Genomic DNA, 23,585 nt, shown 5'->3' with positions numbered 1-23,585 from the left:
AATGCAGCTTTAAATAATTAGTCATTAGTTTGCGTTTGATTGTCATTACGTTGGTGTCCCTCGTTGCCACTCCTTCAAACAGTCACTCGTGGGAATTCCGCTTCACTTCCTCCACGAACGAGGATTACGGGAGCGCGCGTCGGAAACGCGTCCGTTCTCGTTCACACTGAGAGCTGACGTCATCACACCGAGGGTCTCCGGATCGCAGGTGCATTCCTGAACCTGTCTGTCTCTCGTGCAGTCTGTGTTCAGCTCATATCAGGAATAATCCAAAGCAATATAGACGGACTGCGCGCGCCTGCACGACATGGGAAAGACTCGAACCCTGATCCTGCTGTGGGCCGCTGTCGGTGAGTTTGAAGGGTTGGGAACAATTTAACTAGAAATGTAACAAAAATGTCAATGTAGCAAGAACTCAGAGAGAATCTGACAGGTAACCTAAAAGTATGGTAACATAATTTTTTAATGTCAAATATGTTGTTTAATTAAATGACTGAATCAACCTGACTACATTAGGTTACATCAACTAAAGTAATTTTTAAGGGTCAGGTAGACTCATGAAGATAACATCTGATGCGTCCCACATGTTTTAAACCAATATATATAGGAAGGCTTTTTTTTTTTTTATCATTATAAAATAGTTCTACCTTGATTTCTTAAATGTGTTTGATCTGCACTGTCAAAATGTATAGTAGCCTTCCTAAATACATGTATATCATTTGTATACTTAAGTATAGTATAGTATACTGTACATTTGCATATTAAATGAGATCTTACCAAACATTTTTTTATCATTATAAAATAGTTCTACCTTGATTTCTTAAAATTTTTTATTTGTACTGTCAAAATGTACAGTAGCCTTCCTAAATGGTTTTATATCATTTGTATACTTTAGTATAGTATACTGTAAATTTGCATATTAAATGAGATCTTACCAATCCTTTTTTTTATCATTGTAAAATAGTTCTCCATTGATTTCTTACATATGTTTTTTTATTTGTACTGTCAAAATGTATAGTAGCCTACCTAAATGGATGTATATAATTTGTATACTAAAGTATAGTATAGTATACTGTAAATTTGCATATTAAATTAGATCTTACCAAACCTTTTTTATCATTTTAAAATAGTTCTCCCTTGATTTCTTAAAAAAAAAAATTGATCTGCACTGTCAAAATGTACAGTAGCCTTCCTAAATGGATGTTTATGATTTGTATACTTTGGTGTAGTATACTGTACATTTGCATATTAAATGAGATCTAACAAAACCTTTTTTTAAAAAAATAAATAATTTTAGAATAGTTCTAACTTGATTTCTTACAAGTTTTTTTTATTTTTTATTTGCATGGTCAAAATTTGTCATAATGTACCTAAATGGAAGATTTGCATATATAGTCTAGTATACTATACTGTAGTATAATAGATTTGCATATTAAATGAGGTCTAACCAAATATTTGACCTCTTAAAAGTTTTGAATTTGCAGTGTTAAAATGTAGAAGCCTCCCTAAATCAGCATGTATCAAAAGTATAGATTTGCACATTAAGTGAGATCTAACTACACAATTGAATCATTATTTGATATCTCAGGGTTTGTAGATGTGCATATGTAAATATGTGTAATGCCTATTAGTACAGTAAGATAATACACACAGATGTCCATCACTGTTAATCAATGGCACAATGTGAATCACACTGATAGCATTTTAAATCCTGTTTTGAACCCTGCATTGGTTTTTGTGCATTTATGCATTTGCATATCAATGTTTACCTGCTGAAGGGAATAAACCTGTGCACTATAAACAAACACTATTGATATGCCAAAAGGGGAATATATCACATTTCTTTTTTTTTGCTATGCCGTAGTCATCTTTCTTTTATAGACCAGTCTCTGTTATTTAACACTCCTGTTATTTTCAAGGCGTAGAATGAATCAGGAATGTATTATTTTCTCATGCTGTACTCTGATTTAATATGGGCAAATTGCAATAGTAAATAAATAAATAAGTGAATGGTGAATAACAAATTGCTCAGCAGGTGCCTGCAGCTGTACTGTTAAAGGAATGTACTGGGTTCAAAACAAGTCAAAGAATCATTTACTCATTTACTCACCTTCATGTTGTTCCAAACCTGTTTGACTTTCTTCAAGTTAAATCACCTTTAAATGTATTGATGTAAAGGACAGTCTGTAGAGACATGTAACCATTTGTGTTTGTTTACAAAGGTTTATGCCACTGTAGGGTGGTGACGGTGCCTAAGGGCCCCTTGCTCCGTGTCGAGGGCCAGCCGCTGTCTCTTCGCTGTGATGTATCAGACTACGAGGGCCCTAAAGAGCAGGACTTTGAATGGACAGTAACACGAGGGACTGAAACTGCTAATGTGATTTCGACATTTGACCCCATGTTCTCAGACCGCTCTCTTGAGGACCGCATACGCAGTGGGGACATTAGTGTGATGCGACTGGGGGACAATGTAGTGGAACTGAGAATCAAAGAGGCTCGGGTTACTGATAGCGCCACCTACAGCTGCAGTACTCCAAGCACAGACTCTGTTATTAATGGAAACTATGATGCGACTGTCCAACTGCAAGGTGGGTATTTGTGTGCAAGGGTGTTTTTGAATCCATGTGTTTGTTTTTGGTTCTGCTTTTGCTCTAAAATATTTATATAATGTTTATAATACGGGGTGAATGCTGAGACAAGGATCACTATTATAGACCTTATTCACGCTAGCGCCATCTTTGATCTTTAATGGGAATGACAACGAGGCTGTGAGGGATAGACTTAGATCTCTTCAATGGCACGAACGGTATAAAGCTGTATAAAGCTCCTCGATCACATCTGATTTTCCACAACTCAAGTTGTCTGGAGTTCTTTGTATACTGAATGTTCTTGAAAAGATGTTTTTGCAATGTTTTGTCCACAGAACGATCCAAAAACACTTGAAACTGCAGCACAGCCCATTGAAAAGTCTGTTGTCTGTCCCTCACAGCCTCGTTGTCATTCCCGTCAAAGATGGTGCTAGTGTGAATAAGGTCTACACTTCAGTGTGTAACTAGCAACATTTGTGCTACGGACATTATTGATGTACGTCAAATCATGCAGCCTTTGGTGTGAGGATTGTTTCAACTTAGCGATTAGACTTACGTTTTTTCCCTGTTGGGATTCCCGAACAAATGACACTTATGAGCTGATTCTTTTGAATCTACAGCATGAAACACAGCTGGATCAATATAGTCTGATTCTTGAACAAATGATTCTTAAGAGGCGATTCTTTTGAATCTGCAGCGCAAAACACACAGCACGACCAGTGCAATCTGATTCATGAACAAATGAATCTTATGAGGCGATTCTTTTGAATGTACTGCACGAATCAAACAGCTCGATCAGTGTAATCTGATTCTTTAACGAATGACTCTTATGAGCTGATTCTTTTGAATCTACAGCATGAAACACACAGCTCGATCAGTGTAATCTGATTCTTTAACGAATGACTCTTATGAGCTGATTCTTTTGAATCTACAGCATGAAACACACAGCTCAATCAGTGTAATCTAATTTTTTAATGAATGACTCTTATGTGCCGATTCTTTTGAATCTACAGCACGAAACACACAGCTCGATCAGTGCAATCTGATTCTTTAACGAATGACTCTTATGAGCCGATTCTTTTGAATCTACAGCATGAAACAAACAGCTCGATCAGTGTAATCTGATTCTTTAACGAATGACTCTTATGAGCCGATTCTTTTGAATCTACAGCATGAAACAAACAGCTCGATCAGTGTAATCTGATTCTTTAACGAATGACTCTTATGAGCCGATTCTTTTGAATCTACAGCATGAAACACATAGCTGGATCAGTGTAATCTGATTCTTTAATGAATGACTCTTATGAGCTGATTCTTTTTAGAGAATTACATATTGATACGCAAAGGATAAATTTTACTCTAAATTATCCAAGAATTGATACTGTGTTAAGTGTACTTAAGGTTTGTGTTTTGTACACAGTATGTGTTTTGTTATAATACTGTTAGTGGTATTTTATAAATAAAAAATAATTAGTCTGTGTAAACAACTTTTGCAAGAATCTGTTCTGTTAGAATATGTATTATTGTGCACATATGTTCTAACAGGCTGCTAAGGGCAGTAAATCCGATATTAATTGCTTTTATTTTTCCAAGTATTAATTCCTCAAAAGTACAAAAACAATCGTTAATGGAACCATTTAAGAACTGGAATCGTTAAGAGGAATTGGAATAGGAACCCGAATCGTTCAATTTGTTACGAGTCCCATGCCATCCCCTGAGATCTGTGGAATCTGATTGGCTGGTTGCCACGAACCTTTTGGGTAGTCATGTGTACTAGTTGCCGGTAGCACTTCTGAGGACAAACTAATCATTGGGTTTTCAAGTTAGTTACATCAAATATTTGAAAAATTTGAGTATGACCACGTTAGACTAAAGGGCTAAACATACTTTATGCAAGGCATGAATCATAAATCATTAAGGCATAATCTACAATCACGTTTTTCATCAAACCACACAATGATGACTTTAAGTCTTTATAGATATTACAGTTTCATTTTCTGTTAATGCATGATTTTCTGTAAAGCTGTTTTGAAATGATGTGTGTTGTGAAAAGCGCTATACAAATAAAAATGACTTGACTATTGTAAGTGCGTTACGGCAACCATAATTTTTAGGGTTGACTCGCAATGATTTCTTGTAATAAATAGAGTGGCATAGGTGTTAACAGAGCCCAGAAGATTCCTTTCCCAGAAGTACAGACATGAATGATACATCAAATCATGTGGTTTGTTGACAGGTGTGATATAACTTTTCTTTATGATGAGCCTTATTAACTTTTCTGTGCAGATTTGTGCAAAAGAATCTCTATAGGAAGGACCAGAAACTCGTAGAGACTTAAGGGCGGACTCTTTTGACTTGGGCTTCTAAGCATCCGCCTTGCCACGCCTTTTAGAAAATCAGAAAATGTAGGTTTTTCTGTCAGTATTAGGGTTGTCAATCGATTTAAAACTTTAATCGAATTAATCACATGATTTACTTATTTAATTAATCGCATATCAATACAGACCACTTCAAAATGATCAGTTTCTTTGGATTTACTATTTATAGGTATGTGTTTGAGTAAAATGAACATTTTTGTTTTACTCTATAAAGTACTGACAACATTTTCCCAAAATCCAAATAAAACTATTGTCATTTAGAGCATTTATTTGCAGAAAATGACAACTGGTCAAAATAACAAAAAAGATGCCGTGTTTTCAGACCTCGAATAATGCAAAGAATACAAGTTCATATTCATTTTTAAACAACACGATACAAATGTTTTAACTTAGGAAGAGTTCAGAAATCACTATTTGGTGGAATATCCCTGATTTTCAATCACAGCTTTCATGCGTCTTGGCATGCTCTCTGCCAGTCTTTCACATTGCTGTTGGGTGACTTTATGCCTCTCCCGGAGCAAAAAATTCAAGCATCTCTGCTTTGTTTGATGGCTTGTGACCATCCATCTTCCTCTTGATCACATTCCAGAGGTTTTCAATGGGGTTCAGGTCTGCAGATTGGGCAGGCCATGACAGGGTCTTGATCTGGTGTACCTCCATCCACATTTTGATTGACCTGGCTGTGTGGCATGGAGCATTGTCCTGCTGGAAAAACCAATCATCAGAGTTGGGGAACATTGTCAGAGCAGAAGGAAGCGCGTTTTCTTCCAGGATAACTGTAGAGCCGAGGAGGGCGGGGCCGGGCTGGAATGACGCACGCCCGGTCCCCAATCAGCCTGATGGGGCGCGCGAGGGATAAAGGCGGCCGGGGACGACAGTTCGAGAAAGAATGACAGGCAGCTGTACTGTGTGTTTATAGTTGTGTGTTTTTGTTTGAGTTGTTTATTAAATTATTATTTAAATTGTCAAGCCGGTTCTCGCCTCCTCCTTTCCACGGAACCCCCTTACACTGGTGCCGAAACCCGGGAAGGAGGAGGGATTCCCGTCGCAGAGTCCTCGACACTGCCATCCACCCAGGGGAGCGCCGTTGCCATCCGACGGGGGACAGAGTAGCCCGACCACCCGGACGCGGGGAACGGCCGCCGTCCGCAAGGCGAGTGGATACGGGACTCCCCGACCACCTGGAGCGAGGGAGCCGCTGCCAGGGGCAGAGGAGTGCCCTGCCATCCCCCGGGAACGCGGAGGGGTCGAGAGAAGACCGCCGTCCGCGGGGGGAGGAGGGAAGCGACTCTCTGACCGCCTGGAGTGGTAGGGCCGCTGCCAGGGGCGGAGGAGTGTCCCCACGGGACGCCGGGAACGCGGAGGGGCGTTCTGTCCGCTGGGGGTCGGAGGTCTGACTCCGGTCCGCCCAGGGAGGAGCGGCTGCCGTCCGCCTGAGAGGGTGGAGTAGTGATCGATGACCACACGACGGCGCATCAGAGAACCAGTGAGTTTATTTTTCTCTCTCTCCTCTCTCTCTCTCTGTCGCTCCGTGTTGGCCTTTCCCTCGCCATTTTGTTTTGTTGTTTTTCCCCTCCTGTCTCCTCCCAGGTCGAGGAAGGCAGGGATGACCCGCCGGCAGTCGGGGCGCAAGGCACGCCCCCCCCCGGAGAGGAAGGGGGGGGATGTACGTCATGCCGGGGGCTCCCCGGCCTGAGGCAACCCCGGGAGGAGTGTAGAGCCGAGGAGGGCGGGGCCGGGCTGGAATGACGCACGCCCGGTCCCCAATCAGCCTGATGGGGCACGCGAGAGATAAAGGCAGCCGGGGACGACAGTTCGAGAGAGAGAGAATGACAGGCAGCTGTACTGTGTGTTTATAGTTGTGTGTTTTGTTTAAGTTGTTTATTAAATTATTATTTATATTCTTAAGCCGGTTCTCGCCTCCTCCTTTCCACTGAACCCCCTTACAATAGCCTTGTACGTGGCTTTATTCATGCGTCCTTCACAAAGACAAATCTGCCCGATTCCAGCCTTGCTGAAGCACCCCCAGATCATTACCGATCCTCCACCAAATTTCACAGTGGGTGCGAAGCCTCTCCAGGTCTCCGTCTGACCATTAGACGACCAAGTGGAGGATCGGTGATGATTACTCAAACACATACCTATAAATAGTAAATCCAGAGAAACTGATAATTTTGCAGTGGCCTCTTAATTTTTTCCAGAGCTGTATTAACTGCAAAAGGCCCACACATAAATGTAATTTAGAATATAATAAAAATGCACATTCCAATGCAGGTGTCTTGATACGTGTTTTTAAAGGTTGAAGTTCTTTTTGTAGTTCTTTTTAACTTGGCACGGCATCTAAAAAAACCACAGCGCTCCTGCACGAGACGCTGAATGAACTATGAAACGCAGCGAAATGGTCAAAGATGTCCATCTACCGCATGGTTACAGAAAAAAACTGTTGGAAAACTGTGTGGATGTACGATAAAGCGATCAGTGTGAACAGCCCCTTTGATGGAGGTCTTTGGCCATTACGTCTTGCTCTCAGCTTTTCTTAGATTAAGCAATGGGTTTTAAAACGCTTTTTCAGGAAAGGAGTTTAATTTGGAAATGGGCGTCTGGAGATCCTCACTAAATCTTTAGATTTGTAATTTTTTTAATTAACTTTAGTTTTAAATGAACTTTTTTTTTTTTAACAGCTAGGAGTATTCTATGCAATAATATGACAATTATAGTAATTATATTGTTGTGCATCAGAGGGATGATCTCACTTTGGTTGCATCGCATCTTACTAGTTTTCAGAAACTCTAGTCATAAGGATGATGTGCCAAGTTAAATGTAGATTGAAACTCTCGTCTGCAGTTGTTCAAACAGTCAGATAGTCCCGTCCCCAACTCACACCATTGGTTGAGTAACCTTGCTGGGGCGGGTGTAAGCGGGTCATTCAAAATAAACACAGGAATTTTTATAGTGCCACAGAGACACAGTGTTTACAGTTTTCGAGAAAATTAACCTATGAATGGATTACTTATAGTTTTCTGCATATTAAGCTGGGATAAGAGAAAGTATTTTAACACTGAAAAAGTAGGGGGCCTGGGTAGCTCAGCGAGTATTGACGCTGACTAACAACCCAAGAGTCGTGAGTTTGAATCCAGGGTGTGCTGAGTGACCTCCAGCCAGGTCTCCTAAGCAACCAAATTGGCCCGGTTGCTAGCAGTGCAGATTTTTAGCCTATATGACAGTGTGTAGTTAAGGAAAGGCACATACAGTATATTCAATTTTTTATTAATATGAAGTTATGCTATGGTCGGACCAACTTTTGTTGGATTTCCAGCATTCCTCTAAAAGTGTCTCTTGTAAGCAGCATGCTAAATTATTTGTTATATCTGCTATGTTGATATCTGAGATGATCTTATCATTTGCCAGCAGACTGCTGAAGGCAACAGTGAATTTTTGAATCATGCATTGTGAATGGAAACGGAATGGTTAAACATTTTTAAATGTGGCTTAAGTGTCCAAATACATTTTGGGGCCACTGTATGTGTTTTTGCACTATCATTCAAAAGTTTGGACTGAAGCTGTTTCTCGTGGTCTTCGAAACGTTTTGATCTACTTCTCGGAAAAAATTTGTATCTTCTTGTGTCTTCTATTGCAGTTGTTCCTAATAGTCTAATTGTGGCACCTGAGGCCCCAAACCCTGTTGTTCCTGAGGGTGGATCCATTAGGCTCCTTTGCAACGTCTCTCATAACTTCATCGAGGGAATTTACTTGTCTGTTACCTGGTCGGTCATGAAGGGACCATTTCTATTGAAGGAATTAATCACCTTTGGTCCTGATTTGGGTGTGACGGTTGGAGACAGCTCCATGCAACGCTACACAGATGGTGGAATCCGTCCAGAAATGGGAAATGGAGTATCACACAGTCTTGTGCTCTCCGGAGTGCTGCCGGAAGATCAGGGGATGTATGTGTGTGCGGCCGGACTGTGGACGAGGCAGCAGGGCGTCTGGGACAGGATTCAGGAGAAATCGGTGGAGATGGGGGAAGTTGCCGTCACCCCTACAGGTTAGTGTACATCAGAGTTACCTCGGTTTTTAAGTGTGTCAAAACAGAAGATGCAAATCTGTGGAATTAAGCCACAACCCACTGTAAATAGTCCATAAAACAATATAAAAAATCCCACAACACAAAGGAATGAATAGAAATGGAAAGTCTGTGCAAGTCTAAAGGAAACACTGACCTTAAGAAGTCTTAGGTTATTTATATTTATTAACATACATTAAAAGTGATTAATTCTGCTCTGTTGTGGACTATTTTTGTTTTGTTTGGCTTTATTCTGTTATGTTGTGGGCAGGACTGCAATCAAATAACTTTAATAACTCTTTGGCTGATTCAATCATGGACGGTGGTTCCATGTGTTTAAAATTAGTTTTCTTAACTTAAAATTACTATTTAATCTCAACACAAACACTCTGTGTAGAAAGAACGTAGTTGTATTGTGTAAAACCAATACAATTAGATGTGTCAGTGTAATTATTTTCTAACAACACTCAAAAAAGTTGAATGAACTTAATAAAATTGAGTAATTACTTATTTCAACCAAAAATATGGATTTGATCTAGTGTTGTTGAATGAACTTACATTTAGTTTGTCATATCCACCATTTAATGTGTCGAAACTCATCATTTTAATTATGTTGAGGCAATGTAACTTTTACCATTCTTAGATTGTTTGTTACTGTTAGTGCACAGAGCCATGACCTCATAGTCTCACACATACACTGGCGGCCAAAAGTTTGGAATAATGTACAGATTTTGCTCTTATGGAAAGAAATTGGTACTTTTATTCACCAAAGTGGCATTCAACTGATCACAATGTATAGTCAGGACATTAATAACATGAAAAATTAATATTACAATTTGAAAAAAATGTTTTTACTACTGCTTAAACTACTTCAAAGAGTTCTCATCAAAAAATCCTCCACGTGCAGCAATGACAGCTTTGCAGATCCTTGTTATTCTAGCTGTCAGTTTGTCCAGATACTCAGGTGACATTTCACCCCACGCTTCCTGTAGCACTTGCCATAGATGTGACTGTCTTGTCGGGCACTTCTCACGCACCTTACAGTCTAGCTGATCCCACAAAAGCTCAATGGGGTTAAGATCCATAACACTCTTTTCCAATTATCTGTTGTCCAATGTCTGTGTTTCTTTGCCCACTCTAACATTTTCTTTTTGTTTTTCTGTTTCAAAAGTGGCTTTTTCTTTGCAATTCTTCCCATAAGGCCTGCACCCCTGAGTCTTCTCTTTACTGTTGTACATGAAACTGGTGTTGAGCGGGTAGAATTCACTGAAGCTGTCAGCTGAGGACATGTGAGGTGTCTATTTCTCAAACTAGAGACTCTGATGTACTTATCCTCTTGTTTAGTTGTACATCTGGCCTTCCACATCTCTTTCTGTCCTTGTTAGAGCCAGTTGTCCTTTGTCTTTGAAGACTGTAGTGTACACCTTTGTATGAAATCTTCAGTTTTGTGGCAATTTCAAGCATTGTATAGCCTTCATTCCTCAAAACAATGACTGACTGATGAGTTTCTAGAGAAAGCTGTTTCTTTTTTGCCATTTTTGACCTAATATTGACCTTAAGACATGCCAGTCTATTGCATACTGTGGCAACTCAAAAACAAACACAAAGACAATGTTAAGCTTCATTTAACGAACAAATATCTTTCAACTGTGTCTGATATAATGACAAGTGATTTTCTAGTAACAAATGATCAATTTAGCATGATTACTCAAGGATAAGGTGTTGGAGTGATGGCTGCTGTCAAGATTTGATCAAAAATGACTTTTTCAAATAGTGATGGTGCTGTTTTTTACATCAGTAATATCCTGACTATACTTTGTGATCAGTTGAATGCCACTTTGGTGAATTAAAGTACCGATTTCCTTCTGAAACGGCAAAATCTGTGCATTATTCCAAACTTTTGTCCGCCAGTGTATGTGACAACATCTTGCACAAGAGATATAAACAAACCAAATTATTTTTTAGGGTCCTTAGCATCTAACCGTCAAACCACAATCGAGCAGTTTCAATCAAATAATTTTTTTTTTTTTTTTTTTGCAGATAAAGGTTTAGCGTATTAAAATAAAGCTGATGGAAGCGCAAATTATCTGAAAAATTTCAAGTTTCGACATAATATTTTTCTGTTTAGTGTCGACACGTCAAATGTTGTGATTTCCTAGACTTTTTATGGACGTTCCCAAGCCGTAAAATTTAATGCGTCTTTTATCAAAACGTCCGGTAAAAAAAAAAAACATTTGATAGTAATCCCCTGAGATTGACATGCTGGTTAAAAACAGTGAATCTACACTGTCCAGCCTTTTTAATGGTTGTTTAAGTTCTCGGAGTGTCTGAAGTGCTTGTTGGCAAACGAAAAGACAGCAGAAAAAAAAACGTACTTTTTTATTGTATTGCAATAACAGACATGAGTTTTCAGAATAGAAAAACAAAAATAGAAATAAAATTCAGCAACAAGGGGATTAAATAAAAGTGCCAAAATAATTAATAAACAGATAAAAATAGGCATAAGAGAAAAGGGATATGGAGGGAGTAATTAACTTAAATAAGGAAAAAGAAATCATAAAGTGTACAGAGACAGATAAATAAAGTCATAAATAACAGAGCTGTATGAGGTCATATTATACCAAAAGTTATAGGCTATAAAGACACAGAAATTCATTCACACATTCGCAAGTTTTGAAATTGTTTTTGTTGCAAGAGGTGGACAGAGTTTTATGTAAATTTCAACATCTCTTTGAAAAAACGACTGCAGATAACGCTGGCCGTTGCGTATGGACTAATGCATGTTTGTCTCAAGCTTGTCGTGCTGTCGAGTGTTTATTTACCCATGTAAAAGAATAAGAAACTAATGTGATTTCTTTTGGTTTGAGAAATTAGACAAGTACACAGGTACAAAATTGTGTGAAGAGGAAGTGTTGAGGTTTTTATGTGTTATTCGGACAGCGCAGCCCTGCGTTTCACAGCATATTTTCCAGAGGAACAAATAAAATTAGGTAATGTAAATGGACTGTCCATATTTTTAATTCAAGAGTGTAATATAGCATTACAGACTCACAATAATGAAGGCTGTTCTGTTGTATTTTGCCAGATATTCCAATCAATTTCTTCTAATAATCCCAGATACAGACGAGCTACTTCTCCATTTCGACGTCGTCTTCTGATGTTTCTTACGACTGCAGTTATGTGAAATTAAAATGACCTCAATGCTCTCTCCATTTTACACAAATGTGGGGACATCTGCGATGTGAAAAGGTTGGCTACAATTTGCGATTTACACAAAATTCTGTATGGAAATACCTCAAGAGCAGATTTCTTTTGCCATCAGTGTGTGTTTTGTTTTTTTTAAGAATTATGTCATGGGGGCCTGGGTAGCTCAGCGAGTATTGACGCTGACTATCACCCCTGGAGTCGTGAGTTTGAATCCAGGGCGTGCTGAGTGACTCAAGCCAGGTCTCCTAAGCAACCAAATTGGCCGGTTGCTAGGGAGGGTAGAGTCACATGGGGTAACCTCCTCGTGGTCACAATTAGTGGTTCTCGCTCTCAATGGGGCGTGTGGTAAGTTGTGCATGGATCGCAGAGAGTAGCATGAGCCTCCACATGCTGTGAGTCTCCGCGGTGTCATGCACAACAACGAGTCACGTGATAAGATGCACGGATTGACGGTCTCAGAAGCGGAGGCAACTGAGACTTATCCTCTGCCACCCGGATTGAGGTGAGTAACCGCGCCACCATGAGGACCTAGTAAGCAGTGGGAATTGGCGTTCCAAATTGGGGAGAAAAGGGGATAAAAAAAAAGAAGAAAAAAGAATGATGTCATGACGCAGACCATTTTATCGGTAAAAGGTAATTTGAGTGGAAACCAGCAGCAAACATTTGACAGCAAAATTCACAAACATTTTTTTACGCATTTCCACTTTATCGATAGACAGAACGGCACAAAAAGTGGATGGAAACTTGGTTAGTGACGGTGACACTCAACAACTGAAGGAGATACTCTAATAAAATACTTCATGACACATAACTCAAAGGAGCAACAGACACAACACCACCAGTACAAATACAGCAATACCCAGTAAACATTAAAACATTAATACTCATGTTTTATTGTATGCTGAGAAACAGACAGCGAATATACACCTAGTTTGGCCAACACAAATGGGTCATGTGTCAACTCAACCAGAAGTCCCTTAATTTTTTTTCTGGTGAATAAAATATTAAATGCCATGGATGAATATTTATGGAGTAATCCACTATTTTGTAGAGGGGGATCAAAATGGCAAATTTTCACCTATGATTTTGGAGCAAAACCACAGGTCTAAAAAATAACCTCAGAAAGGTGGCAGCATCATTATTTTATTTTTACACAGACATTGGTAGATCTGTTACTAAAATCAGTTGACTTTAGCAATCCTTGTTGCATTATATGCCAATGGTGACAGGTCAAAAATAGAAAAAAGCACTTTTTTCGTGTTCTTTTTCCAAAGTTGGCATGCCTGTAACTCAAGAAGTATTAAAGATATCTTAATGTCCTTTTAGATACTGGATCAGAATAAACTTTTCTTTTTGGTATCTTCATTTTTAAGGCCCTATATGGTTCAATCCCAGAGATATGGGGCTCTCAATGTGGCTCCATGAGTAAATAGTTAAATTGTACACATTTTCAGTGGTCAGAAACCAAATGTGGGTCACTTTGCATACAGCTGATACTTTCTGTCTTTTAAAGAGGAATGTCTGAAGTACAAATAATGTTGAAACTAGAACTGTATCTTGTTTCCCTCTATCAAAACAATTGCATAGAACATACTAATTTTGAGCATTAGTTTTCAATACAGTTGATTGAAATTCAATACAAGGTACATTTCTAGTATTCTAATATTCATCCATGGCATTTAATATTTTGTCTTTCATCTTCATTTATGTACTTCTTTCCCCAGACATTTTATTTTATCTGGGGACGTCTGGTTGAGGTGACACGGAATGACCCAAATGGATTAAGAAAACTTCCATGTGGATTGCATGCTGTGAAATTAAGTAGTGCAAAATGTTCAGTGTGTTGCTTCAGATCATTTAAATTAAGTAAATTGAACAAGCTGCGGATTCACTTTTTTGAGTGCTGCGGATATAAAACTATGCAACATTGTGAATATCGCTATGATTTTAATTGGCTTTTTATTTGGCCATCATGTTTCCCAAAGGCTGTGTCATTAGTCGTGTCATTAGATTGTGCAAGTGTGTGCAAAGAGATTCATTTGGAGATGGAGAGAAAATGAGAAAATGAGAGAATGAGTTTTGATTATGGTTGTTCGCTTGAGTGCAATAACTGCTCTTTTGTGCAGTTTTATCTTGTTTAATGTCGCCAGACCTTTCTCACAAACCGAGCTGTTTGAATTTTCATTGCTGGCGAAATTCCTGCCTGGTTACCATATATACTGTCAACGTTACTGCAGAGTTTTTAATTAAAAACGAGAAGACTGCGGGTGTCCAATCTCTAGAGATCCAGCAGACGTTACACAAACACAGACTCTCAGTGTCTTTGTGTTCTTTGAGAAAACTCTGAATGTAACCAGAAGTTGTAAAGAAATTACAAAGCACCACAGTGATTCATAAGAAAAAATGACTTTTTGCTAATGCAGTCTAAACGTGATATAATTAATATCACTTTGTTCCCCAATAAAAAATTAAAACAATACCCATAAAAACAAATTATAACAAATTATAATTCTGTCATCATTTACTCACCCTCATGTCATTCCAAACCCATTGAACTGACTTTCTGCCGTGGAACACGAATTACTGAATGTTTATGCTGCTCTTTTCCATTCACCAAGAGCAAATAGTGACCTGTTGATCTTCAAAAAGTACAAAAAAAGTGCAATAAAAGCAGTATGTAGGACTAAAGTCATGCGATAAGTCATAAGTGATAAGTCATGTGTCGCTTTTTGTGACTAAGTATCTCTCAAATTTAATTCACACTTCAAACTTGCAGTATGAACTTCTCTTTTACTTTGTCACTAGGGATGTTCCGATACCATTTTTTCAGAACGAGCACGAGTACCGATACTTCCTTTTCGGTACTCGCTGATACCGATACGACACCTGTTTTTTGTTTTGTTGTCTTATTTTTTTTCTGTATTCCGTATTCTGCAGTTTAATTCAATTTTTACTTTCCAAGTGGTGTCTAAATAAATACATTCATTAAAACTAGGGATGCACTGATTTGAACATTTTTGGCCGATATGGTTTTAATAAATAACTATTGGCCGTTGCCGATACCGATATTATGCCACTTACTATTTTGTTTTGCTCAGGAATTGTGTTTTAAAAATTTACAAAGAGGTACAAAAGCTTCTGTTTTAACAGTAAGTAATTTTCATTGAACATGGATTGGATCTGTTAAACAGACCTAAACTTTAAAGAGAGCCACAATGAAAGATATAAAAAAAAAAAAAAAAAAAAAAAATAACAAAATATTATGATATGCTATATGATATGCTATGATATATAATGATATGCTATGGCATGATGCTTGATGTAAAAAAAAAAAAAAAAGTAATTTTGTACTTCTTAAACATTTTTGCACATCTGTTTTTGCAGTTCAAAACAACATAACTCACATTTTATATGTTTGTACTGTATATAATAGAACATCACAAATTCATATTATGCAAAACTATTATGTTGGGCAATTCCATGAAAATGTCAACCACATCAATTAAAAAAAAAGTTACCAAAGGAACAAACACCCTTTTCTATAGAGGTGTAACGGATAATGGAAAATGCCGACCAGACCGTTAGAGGGCGCCGCTTGCTTACACAATGCTGACTGAAATGCTGATTGCAGTCTATTTTTAAACTTTTAAGCTTTTGTAATCGCACAAGACCATATTGCGATTTCAGAGTTAACTCAATCAATCGTGCAGTCTTAATAGATACCATACCAATGTCTCAGAAGTCAAAGTTTGCTGTTTTCAAAGCGTTTTGGATGGTTCATGTATAGGTAAGTGCCGCTTTCATAATTGTCACATAACGACGGTTTTTCTTCATTAATGTGAAAACGAGAAAGAATACAAATGAGATATTACATGTTCTTTGGAGTGCCAAACCTTCTACATTCTGTGGCTATCATTATTTCTGGATTGTGCATTTGAATTCAGTTAGTTTTTACAAAGTGTGATGATAATTAATTAAAAATGAACCATCGGTTTTCCATATAGGCGTTTTCATGCTTAAACCGATTTGCAGATGGTTTTAATTTGGTAATTAATTGGCTGTTAAGTATCGGCAGCCGATAAATCAATGCATCCCTAATTGAAACTGTAATCAAATGAAAAATAGAACAATTAATTTCCAACATAATATTGTAATCTTTTAATCAAATGAAGTGCTTTTATACAGAACCTCACTGCACAATCCAAAATACAACACTGAAGTTATTTTTGTCAAATAAAGTGCTACATAACATAGCATCACTGATGTAAGACATTGCTTAAATATAATACAATTACTATTGATTTATGATTATTATTAGTAGTAGTAGTAGTAAAGTGAATATTACATAACTATACTGTAGTGATACATTTATGGCATACTTTTTTCCATTTAAATTGAGCTTTTATTTTGGCGGATGCTTTTATTTTTAAGCCCTTTCCATTTCTGTGTGTTTTTTGACGGTAGCTTCTCACCTCCGGAAAAACAGGTCGCTACATGACCCAATGTGATTGTAAAACCGACTTCAGTTCCATTTCTGATATGTGTGTATTTTCTACCTTTTCTTTTTAAATTGTCAGCGAACTCGCTCACTGTTCAAGTCCAGGACAGCACCACGTTGTCTTCAGGAGATACTCTACTCCTCACCTGTTCGATTACCACTGACGACGTGCCCACAGTTGACCTGGAAGTTACGTGGTTGTTGAATACCACCCGTGTGTTGGCGCACTTGGGTCGTGACGGTGTGCTGGCCAACACGTCTGATGTTGTGGAAATGAGACGTTTGGGGAAATGGGATTTCCAGATAAAGATACACAGCACAGACATGTCTGACATGGGACTCTATTCGTGTAAAGTGAGCGCGTGGATACAGCACAACGGTGGGCGATGGTACAAGGCCGCAGAGAAGATATCTGCCCCCGTGCGAGTTCACGTCACTAAGCAAAGTAAGTAGACCAGCGGTTTGTAAAATCCAACTCAAACATATCAACACAAATTATCCTGATTGCATCATAGATGATTACATAACAGTAGTTCACCTGTTTTAAAAACATTATATATTTAATAAGAAGGGCTGGGTATCAATACAGATTTCCCAGTTTCGATTCACAAGCTGTATTCGATTATGTTTCATTAGGATTTACTGTATTTCGGTTATAATGTCCATTTTGCTTGCATATAAAGGCAATTCTCTATCAACTAATGCTGTTAATTATAATGGGAAACTTCTACCTTTGTATGTTACGAAAATATTAATTAAAAAAATTAACAGCAGTGCCTATGACCTATGCAGTTCAATTGCAATATATTTAAAAGATATAATAAACAACACAGCCAAAACTGCAGTAAACTTGATAGTAAAAGATCGATCTTGGGATTTTAAGAATTGACATCGGGATCATTCAAATGTTATCATGATTTATTGGAAAATCAATATTTTTACCCAGCCTAGGGCCCTATGAAATCTGTTTTATTTATTTTTTTCCAAATTTTGTGTTTTCCGTTTTATTAATTCTAAATTACATGTTTTAAAGTTTAATTAAATTTTATCATCAAAAACTGTCTAATCAAATACATTTGTAGAACTTTTATCAAATGAAAACAGAACAATTACTTTTCATACCATTGCATTATTTTTTATCAAATGAAGTGCTTCTATACAGATCAGCACAAACTAAAACACAATATTGGAGTTATATTTTGTCAAATACTGTGCTGCACAGCAGAGCATCATAATATTAATGAAATCATTGATAAAAGCTTTTATTCAGTACAGAGATATTGCTTAAATATAATGTATTTTTATTGATATTATAATATTTATTATTAATTATTACTATTACATTATATATTAAATTTTACTATATAGTAGTGATATATTTATTTATCAGTTTCTTCAATTTCACGCATCTAGTTAAATTGAGCTTTTCATTTGGCTGAAGCTTTTATTTTGTAGTGAAGCCCTTTCAGTTTCTATTTGTTTTTGACGGTAGCTACTCACATCTGGATAAGCAGATCACTATATGGTTTAATGTGCTTATTAAACCATAAAAAGCTGCGATTTTCATTTTATAAATATATAGTCTGCATGTGCTGCGCACTTCACGGTTAATAAGGGTTCGTCTTTCTGTAATCTGCTTCACACAAAGCGCACATTAATTTTGAAGTGTGCAGCACATGCAGACTGTATATTTATTTCATTAAATCACTGCCTTTGTGACTTAATCATCACACTAGGCATATATACGATTTTAGTTTTAGTATTTTTGCATTCATACATTAATTTGATACCAAATATGTAAAATTCCGTGGCATTCCGCATTTTATATTTAATTCCGTTTTTATGACGGAAATTCTTTTTTTATGCGAAATCATAGGGCCCTACCAGCCCTATTAATGAGATATATTGTCTAAATTGCCTAAAAGATATTGCATAAAGGTGCACTCCGTAATATTCTTGCTTGTTGCGCTGACACCTAGTGGTGTAGATGCAGCATCACACAAGGTCTCAGTTACCGATCTTGTCGGAAAAATGCTCTAATCGCGGTCAGCCATGATTAATTTATTCCGCGAGTGAAAGTGTCCAATTACTGGGGATTTTTTAAATTAATGTGAGTAATATTCAGCTGGTCATGTATTCTAAATATGGCATATGGTGCTCGTTAATGTGTGGTCAGCTACATGTGTAGAATAAAGCAGCTATTTCTCTAAGACTGATGACTAGAGTCGACATTTTAAACATATTGGTCAAATAGTTTACTATTACTATTTCTTTGTTTAAAAGTTTAACAAATACATTAGAAAATACATTGAAATAGCTTTAATGTAGTTCGTTTCTTTTTATTAGTTGCTTGTAGCATAGCGAACTCCTTTTTCTACTAAGTGTAGATTCGCTTGAGTATAGTTAAACTCCTTCAAACCTCAGGACTCTTGTCGCAACTCTTGTCATGCACACAGCCAAATTAACGTCTTTCCTTTTTGCTGAAGTGTCATTAATATTAATATAAACAGCCGTAGGGTCTTGCATTATGTGGCAAAGTGTGACATTTTGTGAAATGCCATCTCAAGTTCTTTACAGATGAATAGAAATGTGTTCTGCTTTACCTAGAGCTTCTACCCTCATCCTTAGAATATTAATTTGATGTTGATTATTTGGTATTTAAATGACATTACAAATCACAATATGATGTTTACAGAAATAGCTTTCCATATGGCCTTAGGTCATCTTTTAGAAGACGGTTCTCACAAGATTATGTTTTTCTGTCGGTCCGATGTAGATCAGACCTCTTTTTTTAGTGTTCTTGCTACCGGAAAGTATCTTTCCCACTCTTTCTCAAAAATTGCTCAAAGACATCTCTCCAGTCTATTATTGTGGTATAATCTGTTTCAGATAAGCCTACCGCTAAACGGTGCATAACCTAATGACCTTATTCCATTTAATCAAAGGTCTGGCTGGTCTTACTTTAGCACTGGGGTGTTAATAAGACATGGTCTGTATTTGTCTCTTGTTTCACTCTTCAGAGTGTGGAAGAGTAATGAGACAGTTGTTCTAAAGGTTCACACTGTCTACAGCTAATGCATCAAAGGCTGTGGGTGGTCATACTGATGGAAGACTGCTGTCTAACTTTACAGGCTAAAAGCCAGTTGTTCATATTAGAAGCTGGTGGAAATCGTTTGGGATCCCAGTGTCACTGTGATTAACAGGAGAGCCTAAGGCAGTTTATTTCATTGTGAACTAAGGAGAAAATTAATTAAAGGGATTGTTCAGCCTAAATGATGATTCTGACTGTGCAACACAAAAGGAGATGTTTAGTTGGATGTTTTTTGTACAGTGAAAGCTGAGTCCTTGTCAAGCTCCAAAAATGACAAAAGCATCATAACTGGAGGGCCTAGGTATCTCAGCGAGTATTGACGCTGACTAACACCCCTAGAGTTGCGAGTTCAAATCCAGGGTGTGCTGAGTGACTCCAGCCAGGTCTCCTAAGCAATCAAATTGGCCCGGTTGCTAGGGAGGGTAGAGTCACATGGGGTCACCTCCTCGTGGTCGCTATAATGTGGTTCTCGCTCTTGGTGGGGCGCGTGGTGAGTTGTGTGTGGATGCCGCGGAGAATAGTGTGAAGCCTCCACGCACTATGTCTCTGTGGTAACGTGCTCAACAAGCCACGTGATAAGATGCGTGGATTGACGAGTCAGCTTTATTTTTTCTAGAGCAAACAGTTTTCCTAAAAATGTATGTCTTCATATGTGGACTGTGGGACTGAGTTTTGAAATTTTAAATAATGCCAAGCTATAGAAAGTCAGATTTTTTTTATCAGATTGTGTGTTGTTTCCTAGAGTTTTTGTTTTTGAAGCGTTGCAGACATTACATCAGAAATTAGCATAATTAATTCTGATTTAAAGTAATGTCCAGCATCATCCAATCACTGTCAACCATGTTAAAATAAAATGATACATTATAAATTCTGAATCTATGTACTGATTATCATTGTCACATGTCTGTCAAACATGTTGAGTGATCCAAACATCATCTGCAGCCTGAAACTGAACTTTTGATCAGATTTTAGGAGTGAATGCACTTAACTGCATAGAGAGATATAGGATGCTCCCTTGCTCCCTATTTAGTGAATGACTTAACCTCCAGTGTGCTGTCTGTCTGCACTGGTCTCAGAACAGTTTGAAATGCACCTTATTTTCATCCTAAGTCCATATAAAGCCTCTAAGCAACATTTTCCAGCTTTTGGATGAACCCATATGATAATGCACAATAAATATAAGATTTCTAAGGAAAAAATGTGCAAAAGTACACATCTGTGTACATTGTGTTTATCAGCGTGGTGTTTCATGATAGATCATTAACATTTTTAAAATGGCATATCAGATGAAACTAGAGACTCTCTTTCTTACCAGATGTAGTTTTGTTGGTGTTTCTCCCAAAGACAAACTCCGCTGCGGTGAGCGCCATGTTGTTTTGTCACATGATTTAAATTATGCATTGCATATAGCGAAGCAAAATTATAACATCCACGCATGTGTATGTGGGGTCACACGAGGATAAAGGTACTGTAACGTAAAAAATTAAGTTAAATTTACGTTAAAATACGGGCAGCTGTAGTTGCCAGAAATTTATCGTAAAAAATACAATGACCGTGTTTTTGGCTTTACAGGATGTAATTTTGTTGCCTGTATATTTTACAGTTCACTACCATTTATATTATTAAATGATATAAACTTGATATACTAACCTTTTGGAACTATAAAAGTCTGCTTTTCTCTATAAAATGTATTGTTAATAAAGATGACTTAAAGTTCAAATAAAAAACATTGTGTTACCACACAACAACATTTCCATGATACCATGACCAAAAAACATGGTACTTTTTGTTTTTATAATTTTGACTTCCTGCTTTTTTGCATTAAAAGCTGTTGCATTGCACATCATGTCCATACTTTGTGTCCATACACCAACACTGTACACAAACAAATTTCAGCCATAAAAAAGATTCACTTTTAGAGGCATTGTCTGTAACATCCTGTACTGGTCATCTTTTATTTCTCAGTTTAAAGTGGCCATAAAATGCATTTGGACTCTTAAGGCACACTTAAAATGGTCTGAATCTCACTGCATTAGATAAAAAAATACGGGACGTCCCAGCTAAAACGGGACAGTTGTGAACCCTAGCAGCAACAAACATTGTATATGCCACCTATACCACTTTTTATGCCGTTGTCTGTGACAAATGTGTTCATATTTGGATACTGCCCTCATGAAAAACTCTCACGCATGGTGAACATACACAAGTTTATATCATTACTATGACAAGTAATGTGTACGTGCTAGCAAAAGCGACTACAGTCTGTACAGAAGAAAAAACAGATCTGTCCACAAATAACTCGTGACTCCAGGGGTGGTAGTCAGCATCAAAACTCGCTGAGCCACCCAGGCCCCCCCAGACGGGCTGGTTTGAGTATTTCTGTACCTGCTGATCTCCTGGGATTTTCAGTGGTTTATGGTGCCAGGTTTGATTCATCTTGCCAAAGGCTGTTGTTGCTTATATACGATTCCAAGTAACGGGTCTCTTGCCGACACACCTCACCGGTGGAGCAGCTAATTTGTTTGTGCAAGAAAATGTGTGCTTGTGTAGGACATTGAGAAATATTTTAGTTTTCTCGTTTGTATTGTCAATTTCATCAGGTTTGTGCTACAGTTTGAGGATTTAGCACTGTTCCAAAACCTGCCTACCTAATCAGCATTTAAAGCTGTTTAAAACACTGCGATCCACAGGTCTTTATGTTTGTTATGCTATTACAGCTAGTACGTTATTTGTGACCTATTTTTACACTGGTAGATCAAAGTCTTCGTTGGAGGTAACTTGAGGACTTCAGGCCGATGAAGTCATGTTGGGGTGGTGCTCTTTGTTATCACTTTTTTTCCTGATAAGTGCAATAACTGGTAGAGTAACACGTACTTTTTGAGGTCAGTAAGAGAACCTTGAAGAACGTTTTGTTTATGGATGTCTGCACCGTTGTTTTACCAAAGCACTCCTGTGAAATAATACTCTGCTGACAAGTCGCCTTAAACTGTGACCATATGTTCAAGGTTCTTATAAAAGAATGGGATGGCAGTGGTGAATTGTTGTGGAAATGACTAATATGACTTCACAGCTTTATTGTTGTCATGTATGGCCTATTTGTCCTGTGTACGTAATGTATAGACAGGGCTCCAGACTAAAAAAATGACTTAGGAGCCATTGGCTCCTAAACTGAAACATTAAGGAGCCAAATGGCTGTTTTTAGTCGCCAAATCACAGATCATAAACAAGACAGAAATCTGAAGACAGCTGATAACCCATTCATCAAAGGTTTAATAAACTGTATGTATAAGAAGATAAGTTGGCATTCCCTTTTATCTATTTAGTACTGCTCTTCAGAGTCTGTCAGCACTGTGTTTGTTGTTGCGTGCGGTGCAGCGAGCTCGTCAGAAACAGAACGGGTGAAAAGCAGCGCAAGTCACACTGGGGCTCGCTCTAAAAATATATTCAGTAACTCACAAGATGATATCTGACGAAACCGCATATGAACACACACAACTCGACTGTCGCCAATGGCGACTAGATTTTAAATTATTGTTGCAATCAATTATTTGTGGTTGCATTTGCAACCATTTTAGTTGCAGTCTGGAGCCCTGATAGAAAAGAGAACAAAGTTTTCTTTTATTCTCTTATTTTATTCTACCAGGACCTTGCTTTGTTTTGTCGAGTGTTTATTTTCATTTTGGGTAAGAGTAGGGATTGTACTTTTTCATGATTATGTTGGAGTTGGGGTTCTTGTTGTTTTTGTTGTTGTTGTTTTTGT

General features: G+C 37.7%; 1 protein-coding gene across 2 annotated transcripts in view; it reads left to right on the top strand.

Annotated features, from left to right (window-relative positions):
- LOC127443841 (prostaglandin F2 receptor negative regulator-like) overlaps positions 1 to 23,585 on the top strand; it is a 50,857-nt gene continuing 27,272 nt past the window's right edge. For both annotated transcript variants that reach the window (XM_051702792.1, XM_051702791.1), the window contains exons 1-4: positions 1 to 350; positions 2,223 to 2,588; positions 8,604 to 9,011; positions 16,814 to 17,179. In XM_051702792.1, the coding sequence (XP_051558752.1) occupies positions 308 to 350; positions 2,223 to 2,588; positions 8,604 to 9,011; positions 16,814 to 17,179 (1,183 nt within the window). In that variant the 5' untranslated portion in view covers positions 1 to 307. The remainder of the gene's footprint in view (positions 351 to 2,222; positions 2,589 to 8,603; positions 9,012 to 16,813; positions 17,180 to 23,585) is intronic.

This window comes from Myxocyprinus asiaticus, chromosome 7 (genome assembly GCF_019703515.2).
Source record: "Myxocyprinus asiaticus isolate MX2 ecotype Aquarium Trade chromosome 7, UBuf_Myxa_2, whole genome shotgun sequence".
NCBI lineage: Eukaryota > Metazoa > Chordata > Actinopteri > Cypriniformes > Catostomidae > Myxocyprinus > Myxocyprinus asiaticus.
Note: the sequence above shows the minus strand (reverse complement) of the source record. Positions and strands in the feature narration are given on the sequence as shown.